This window comes from Pyrus communis, chromosome 11, assembly GCF_041283825.1.
Source record: "Pyrus communis isolate YQ-2024b chromosome 11, ASM4128382v1, whole genome shotgun sequence".
NCBI classification, from domain to species: Eukaryota; Viridiplantae; Streptophyta; class Magnoliopsida; order Rosales; family Rosaceae; genus Pyrus; species Pyrus communis.
Window position 1 is genome coordinate 6,815,885 of NC_142575.1, and position 8,155 is coordinate 6,824,039.

Genomic DNA, 8,155 nt, shown 5'->3' on the forward strand with positions numbered 1-8,155 from the left:
TGCAATGATACTTTAGGGCAACTACGAGAAAATCAGCAATCTCACAGTCCGGCCCCTCAGAAAACGTAGACTTCAAAATTTTCATTCATGGGTAGGGTCGCTCTGCTAGTGTAACTTTCATATTAGGTGACACTAGTGTGACTTCTAATGTGACGTAATATGGGGTGCCATGTATTTGATTTTTCAGTTTTGATGGTTGCCGAAAGTTTCCGTCCGCTTCTAGAATCAATGTGCTTTAATGGTCTTGGTCCTTGGCGCACCGAAAGTGCCAGACTATAGGTCCCAATTGTGGAAGTAAGCTAGTGAAGTCGTCTAAAAAAAAAGCCGAAGTTATTATTATTACTTGGATTTATTCGTTCACATATTTGAATTTTCAAGAACCATAAACTATGGTATGGGAAGTGAGGCATTGATAACTAGATATGTCTACAGTTTGGGAATTCTCTTGCTAGAGATGTTTACAGGAAAGAGACCCGCTGATAATGTGTTTAATGGGAACTTAAACCTTCATGTTACAATTTTCAATCAATGCTTAGGAGTGTTGAGCCCCTATGAAGTTTAAAAATTAAGAAAGCTTGATCTCACTAGTAACTGTTACAATTTTTAAAAAGGTTGCATCCCAAACAAGCTTTCTTGCAATGATATACTTTAGAGGAACTATGAGAAAATCAGCAATCTCACAGTCCAGCCACTCAAAAAACGTAGAGACTTCGAAATTACCATTCACAGCTAAGGTCGTCCTGCAAGGTAACTTTCATATTAAATGATATTAGCGTGACGTCTGATGTGATCAAAATATAGGGTTCTATGTATTTGTTTTTCCATTTTGGATGGTTGCCAAATGTTTCCAGTCAGCTCCTGGAATCAAGGTGCTTTAATGGTCTTGGTCCTTGGCGTACCGAAAGTGCCAGACAATAGGTCCTAGTATTCTTTCTCATATTTGAATTTCAAGAACCAGAAACTGTGGTGTAAGTTCCTCCTATGATCCTATCCTTCTATAAATTTCCTTGTCATGCAACAAATGGAACTCACCAAATTCACAACTCAACACCCATCTCTCTCTTTCTTTCTGCATCTCTCACTAGTTATATATACAGCTAACCAGATCAGGAATGGGGGTTTTGGTTTCGAAATTCATCTTGATATACTTGCTTTTTAGTGCAGTGTTCGTTTGCTGTTGGAGCTCCCTGCAATCGGGACTTGGAGGGAATGTGACGGATAGGCTGGCGCTGCTTGGCATCAAAGCTCAAATAAAGCAAGATCTGCATAATTACAACGTGATGAGCTCCTGGAACGAATCCACGCACTTTTGCATGTGGCATGGTGTGACGTGCAGTCGACGACATCGCCAAAGGGTCACTAAGCTGGACCTGCAATCTCAAAATCTGGTAGGCAAACTATCCCCAAACATAGGAAATCTAAGTTTTCTAAGGGAGCTGCGGCTGCAAAACAACAGCTTCAGTCATGAAATTCCTCCACAGATTGGGAATTTGCGTAGATTACAGGTATTGCGATTAGACAATAACTCATTTAGTGGCAGTATTCCACACAATATATCACATTGCTTCAACCTTATCCATGTGTTTTTCTCTCGCAACAAGTTGGTGGGTCAAATTCCTTCAGAAATTGGATTGCTTTCCAAACTGCAAAAATTTGCATTAGAATATAATAATGTAACGGGACAGGTCCCTCCTTCCTTGGGGAACCTTTCGTCACTCCAGGGACTAAGTCTTCTCAGTAATAACTTGATGGGAAACATCCCCGGTTCTCTTGGTCAGTTGAAAAAATTAACCTTCCTGGGATTGGGATCAAATCAGTTGTCTGGTAGCATCCCTTCCTCCATTTATAACCTCTCTTTTCTTGTTACATTTTCCATGCCAACTAACCAAATTCAGGGGAGTATTCCATCAGATATTGGCAGTAATCTTCCCAATCTCGAAGTCTTCAACATCGGCTCAAACCAACTTACTGGGTCCATTCCTCACTCGATATCCAATGTCACAAGTGTGTTGAGATTTGAGGTTGGGGGAAACAACCTAATTGGACAGGTACCGAATCTCCAAAAGTTTCACAACCTCCTGCAGTTCAACATTCAACTTAATAATATTGGAAGCGGTAAAGATGGTGACTTAAGTTTTCTCTCGGACTTGACCAATGCCACCCAGTTACAATGGTTGATTATTAGCAACAACAATTTTGGAGGGACATTGCCCATGTCAATAGCCAATCTCTCAACCAAACTTGAAATTTTTGTGGTTGACACCAACCAAATATATGGAAGTATCCCATCTGGGATAGGGAATCTGGTGAGCTTGGAATGGTTGCTTTGGGGGAATAATAGCTTCACAGGTAACATCCCCTCTGACATGGGTAAGCTTTCAAACCTTGGAAAATTAGATATTTTCATGAACAATTTATCAGGAAATATTCCGACTTCTTTAGGAAATTTAACCAAGTTATACAATCTTGCGTTGCATGGAAATTATCTTGAGGGCAGCATTCCTTCAGATCTGGGGGAATGCCATGGGTTGCAATTGTTGTATCTTTCTGATAACCTCCTAAATGGCACAATACCCATACAAGTTTTTAGACTCCCCTCCTTATCTATTTCTTTGGGCTTGTCTAATAACCTCTTCACAGGTTCCCTTCCCCCGGAGGTTGGGAATTTCCATAGTCTAAGTGAACTGGATCTTTCTGATAACATGTTATCTGGAGAACTCCCCAGTAGCCTTGGTGATTGTGAGAGTTTAGAAGTCCTGCATTTGCAAGGAAACTTCTTCAATGGGTCCATTCCTTTGTCTATGAGTTCGATGAGAGGGATTCAAGATCTAGACCTTTCTCGCAATAATTTTTCAGGTGAAATTCCACATTTTTTAGAAGGCTTTAGGAACCTAAAGAATATGAACTTATCATTCAATCAATTTTGGGGAGTGGTACCAACGAGAGGTATTTTCAAAAATGCGAGTGCTATTTCAGTTGCTGGCAACATTAATCTGTGCAGCCCTGTTGCTAATTTAAAGCTTCCCAAGTGCAAGTCTACAGAGACCAACAAACGAAGATTGTCTCGTACCTTGAAACTAATACTCCCTTTAGTATTTGGGCTTACTCTTCCAGGAATAGCCATGGTGTTCTATTTCTTTCTTTGTTCATCAAGGAAGAAAGGGAAAGAAATTTCATTGAGCACTTTGGGGAACACTATTTTGCAAGTGTCATATGCTGCTCTACTCAAAGCTACTGAAGGGTTCTCAGAGGCTAATTTAATTGGTGCTGGCAGTTTTGGGTCTGTGTACAAAGGAGTTCTTGATGAGGATGATAAAGCTCAAGTTGTTGCCGTGAAGGTGTTTAACTTGTTACGCCATGGAGCTTCGAGGAGTTTCATAGCCGAATGTGAAGCTTTGAGAAATATTAGGCACCGAAATCTCGTCAAGATTATAACTGTGTGTTCAAGTGTTGATTTTCATGGTAATGATTTCAAGGCTCTAGTTTATGAGTTCATGGACAACGGGAGCTTAGAGGAGTGGCTGCATCCACCAACTGGAACTGAAGAGTTAAGAGACCATGTACCCAAGAAGTTAAGTCTTCTTCAAAGGCTAGACATTGCCATTGGTGTTGCTTGTGCACTGGATTATCTTCATAATCATTGTGAAACGCCAATAGTTCATTGTGATCTCAAGCCAAGCAACGTTCTCTTGGACAACGAACTGACTAGCCATGTTTCCGACTTTGGATTAGCAAGGTTTCTCTCACAATTAACGAGTAATGTTTCAGCAATTCAGAGTCAGACAAGTTCCATTGGAATAAGAGGAACGGTTGGTTATGCAGCTCCAGGTATATATATGTTAGATATACACTTCATTATATTTCCTTTTTTTATTTTGGAGTATTTAATTTACAAAATTCAAACTGAACTATTTATACACAAATGTGATGTTTGAATTGTAGAGTATGGCATGGGGAGTGAGGTGTCAACGAATGGTGATGTCTACAGCTTTGGCATTCTCTTGTTGGAGATGTGTACAGGGAAGAGACCCACTGATAACATGTTTGGTGATAGCTTGAACCTTCATAATTTTGTCAAGATGGCTCTCCCCGGGCGAATTACTGAGATTGCAGACGCACCACTTCTTGAAGGAGACATGAACGAGAATCCCAATCAATGTAATGCGAGAATTCATAAAGTTGAGGTGTGCTTGAGTACAATATTTAGAATTGGAATTGCTTGTTCTGCTGAATCCCCAACAGATCGACTAAAGAATATCAATGATGTTACATCTGAACTTCATTCCATTAGGAACACTTTTCTTGGATAGAAACTCTTTTTTATGTGCTTTTGTGATAGAGTAATTTTGTGTACTGCATGTGTAAGTCTAGCTTTTATGTTACCACAATAGATGTGGAAGTTTGCAATGTAAATAATCACCAATGAGGTTCATTGTGTGAAGAGTGTATTACTACTTGTACTTCGTATTTTTGTGTAATATTCACATCGATTAAAGTCTAGTTTATGCCATGAAATTGTTGAATATTCACAATGACATATTCCAAATTTTTGAAAGATTCATAACCTCAAGACCTTCAACATTCAATAAAATCATCTTGGAAGCTGTAAATATGGTGAGTTGAGTTTCCTATCAGACTTGACCACCATCAGGGTAAGGTGTTTTCAAAAATCAAAGTGATATTTGAATTGTTGACAACACTAGATTCTGCAAGAGAATTCCTAATCTCAAGCTGCCCAATTGCAAGTCTAAAGAGCTCCGAGAAAAGAAGATTAGCTTGCAGCTTGAAATTAATAATCCCTTTAGTATTCGGACTTGCTCTACTTGCAAGTGTCATATGCTAATTTCTCAAAAGCCAATGATCGGTAATTTGACTGGTGTTGGCAGTGTCGAGTTTGTATACAAAAGGGTTCTTTATACTGATAATAGAGCTCGGCTTGTACTTGTAGATATGAAGGTGTTTAACATGTTAAGTCACGGAGCATCAAAGAGTTTCATATTAAGAATATATTGTAATTAATGTATAATATCGTATTTGTCTAAACTAGAAAAAGCTATTCCATGTATTGCGGATCTCGGCTTTATAGGATTAGAATCAGGATTTGATTTTGCTATTAGTATTTGTATATATATATATATATGGGCTACAAGAAAAAGGGGCTATGGATACAAAATTGAGGACACGGATAAGGAGTTTATGTCCCTTTGAACACTAAAAGGGTGGCACAGTGCATATTTCATAAAGGGCACCAAGTATTGTGCCCAAATGTGAAAAAAGTTGACACAAACACATTATTGGGCATGAAAATCAAGACTTTCGTGCCCAAATGTCCATCCAACTTTCATGTGTCCCTTCAACATCAAAAATGAAAATTTAATATTAATTTACAAAGACACGATAGCAGTTTTCGTGCCCCCTAATTTAATATATTTAAATAAAAAGCATGTTTTTTGTGTCCTCTGCATATTTACTTTTTCCTATTCCACAATAATAAGATTGTTTATTAATTTCAAACTGACACAATAATATTTTCGTGCCTTTTGTTTTAAATAAAATAAGAATACCACCCTCAAATGTACATTTTGAATTATTTGCACTACATGCTTTTTAGATTTCAAACGGCGCGTATAAAAATAATTGTGCCTTTTGTGCAAAATAACAATAAAAAAAGATGAAAAACTTGAAGATGAGAAAAGGTTATTAGTCTTCTCTCTCCTCCCTTCATCCTGTCTCTTCCTTCCCCTTCACTCTCCTTCCCGTATCCTTCCTGTCCATATATTTCAGGCAACAGCGCCGCCTTCCACTTGTCACCACAGACCGTCAAATTATACCTTCATAATCCTCTTCCCATCATCTTTCCGATCCTCAAGTTAGTTTCTACAAATTCATAGCCAAATTTCTTCAATTTCAGATCTAAGAAACATATGATTTTGTTCGGGTTTTGTGTGTTTTGCAGGTATGAGAGCGGCGTACGGGACGGCGAAGAGAGAAGTAGCAGTGGCGTCGATGGGTGATGAGGCCCGAGCTGGTGATGAAGCCGATCGTTTCACTCGGTGACACACGACACAAACGGTCTCGCCTCCGTCCTATCCTCACCTCGCTGCCGACTCCCTTCTCTCGCCTCCGTCGCCATTCTTATCCTTTTTCCACCTACCTTAACTTGCTGTAGTTAACGAGACACGAGAGTCTTAGAGCTGTTGAACCCGTCCAGCTCCACCTCAAACTGCGGCGGCGTCCTCCAGCTCTGCTTCTTCACACGAGCCTGAGGTGAGGACTGCATATTTCCCTCTTGCTTTGCTGTACTGGTCGTGTTACTTGATGGAACTGCGACAGTGCTCTTCAGCTGCTGTGTTCTTCAATCATGATATGTTGCTTTTAATTTTTGGTGCAAAGCTTAAAGGAGATTGTGAAAAACTGCGCTCAGGTCCTCCCCAACGAAGCCGTCAATGGACTCCTCGCCCAAGGTCCTCCGCCCATTTCTCTCTCCTCACTTTGTCTCTCTAAAATTTCAGATTTATTTCTCTAATTTTTTAACTTGAAGTTTTTGGTTCTTTCTATTTTAGGCCAAATGAAAAAAAATAGAATTGGGCTGAGGCACAGTTGTATTAATTAATCCCTAATTCTAATAAATTCCAATTTCTCAACCCTAATATGATTTTGGTTCTGGGTACTTTCTCTCACTCTGCAAATTTGAGCAGCAAAGCACAAATCTTTGTGTTCTTCACTTCAGCCAGTTTCGTATTACAGGTACATCCACTTTCTATCCATTCTATTTTTTGGTAAAGTGATTAGAGTTGTTTCGGTTATAACTGTGTTAAAAGTTTTAGTTAGGATTGAAATCATTGATTGCCCAGCTTTTGCTATGTGGAATTGGAGGTGGGCTTTGTGTTAGAAGTCAAGAATTTGTGTGCAATAATAGGGATTGAGTTACAAAGTTGTGTGCTGTGTGCATCAATTGGTGAATGAATTTGATTGGTTCTGTTTTTTGGGATTGAAATTTGAAACAAAATATTCATGCTTTTGTGGCTTACGTAGGTGAATGAATTTGATTGGTTTTGTGTGCCTACGCTGTTAAAGAAAAGCCGAAAGCAAACGAAACGAAAAAGAAAATTAACAAGAGTGATCGAGCAATGATGAATAAACTTAACAGCGTCGGTGATCCTGCGTGAAGTCGAATCATACGTACTGACCTTTTCTTTCTATGTTGAATTTTATTTTATTTTATTTATGATTTAGGGTCAGATTTGAATGGGGGAGTTGCTGCGATTATAGGAGAGCTTGATCATGGTGATGCAGGTACAAGAAAAATGGATGCTTGGGGTACTTGGCGGGGCCATTCAAAACAACCCAGTTGTTCAGGAGCAGGCAATCATTTTTTTTCCCTCTCTAACGCGATGGCCACATCGAAACCCATCAACCACCAAAGCCACCCTGACCAGGTTGCCGACTCGAACATGAGAAAAGAACTGTGCGGGTTCACTTAAAACCTTAATATTTGATGTTCTTATTCCTGAGAACATGAGAAAAGAACTGTGCGGGTTCACTTGAAACCTTTATAATTTTAGTTTTATTTTAGTTGGGGATAGAACATGTAAAATTCTAGTTGTTTTTATATATAATGGTTGTGAATATCTTTGTAAATTGTAATATTATAGATGCGTGTGGTTGTGGGATGTTTTAATTATATGAAAAAATAATTTTTTGTTTAGCCTCAATCTCAATTTGTAGGGGATTTCGGTTTTTAATATTTTTTTTTTTTTAAATAGTTGACATATTGGGCACAATAACAATAAATGTGCTAACAGGGGTGGCTGCAGGCATCTGACAATCAGAACTGGGCACAAAAGGACCTTTATTTGTGCTTACGCTTTTCAGCACAACATACATTATTGTGTCTTTTTAGCAATGACGATGCCCATAGAGGGCATAGACTCTAAGATAGTAGCTGCACTGTTGCTATTGGTCTATGGGCACATATGTTGATGCTCTTTGGCCTCAAAAGGACATAGATAATTTATTGTGTGCAGTGGCCATTTTTGTTGTAGTGACATAGCCTCGGTTCAATACACAGAAAGTATGCAGCCATATTATTCTTCCATATATCAATCCTAGGAACTACCTAGCTCTTTCTTAATTTGGTATCAATAAAGGCTCT

At 38.9% G+C, this 8,155-nt stretch overlaps 1 protein-coding gene and 2 long non-coding RNA genes across 8 annotated transcripts; 2 read left to right on the forward strand and 1 right to left on the reverse strand.

Moving 5' to 3' along the window:
* Nucleotides 1-777: 777 nt before the first annotated feature.
* Nucleotides 778-4,523, forward strand: LOC148692805 (uncharacterized). The gene is made up of 2 exons (XM_088679852.1): nucleotides 778-3,828; nucleotides 3,943-4,523. Exons 1-2 carry the CDS (start codon nucleotides 1,113-1,115, stop codon nucleotides 4,308-4,310), a joined length of 3,084 nt encoding a protein of 1,027 aa, XP_088535978.1. The 5' UTR covers nucleotides 778-1,112; the 3' UTR covers nucleotides 4,311-4,523.
* Nucleotides 4,524-5,729: 1,206 nt separating this feature from the next.
* On the forward strand, nucleotides 5,730-7,708 carry LOC148692806 (uncharacterized). 6 transcript variants are annotated; one of them, XR_015952862.1, is made up of 5 exons: nucleotides 5,730-5,869; nucleotides 5,957-6,267; nucleotides 6,394-6,747; nucleotides 7,036-7,182; nucleotides 7,297-7,708. It is a non-coding gene; the product is annotated as an uncharacterized LOC148692806 (long non-coding RNA). The 6 variants fall into 6 exon arrangements; XR_015952863.1 differs by having other exon boundaries at nucleotides 6,394-6,464; nucleotides 6,564-6,747; nucleotides 7,036-7,708; XR_015952861.1 differs by having other exon boundaries at nucleotides 6,394-6,464; nucleotides 6,699-6,747; nucleotides 7,036-7,708.
* LOC148692807 (uncharacterized) lies at nucleotides 5,862-6,232 on the reverse strand. Its single transcript, XR_015952864.1, has 2 exons — nucleotides 6,122-6,232; nucleotides 5,862-6,079 (listed from the first exon to the last, which is right to left on the reverse strand). It is a non-coding gene; the product is annotated as an uncharacterized LOC148692807 (long non-coding RNA).
* Nucleotides 7,709-8,155: the final 447 nt, after the last annotated feature.

What these genes read in the sequence shown, in the direction of transcription:
- LOC148692805 (XM_088679852.1), top strand. Translation starts at nt 1,113, where the DNA reads ATGGGGGTTTTGGTTTCGAAATTCATCTTGATATACTTGCTTTTTAGT. An exon ending in GGTTGGTTATGCAGCTCCAG is followed by an intron (nt 3,829 to 3,942) that starts GTATATATATGT and finishes TTTGAATTGTAG; the next exon opens with AGTATGGCATGGGGAGTGAG.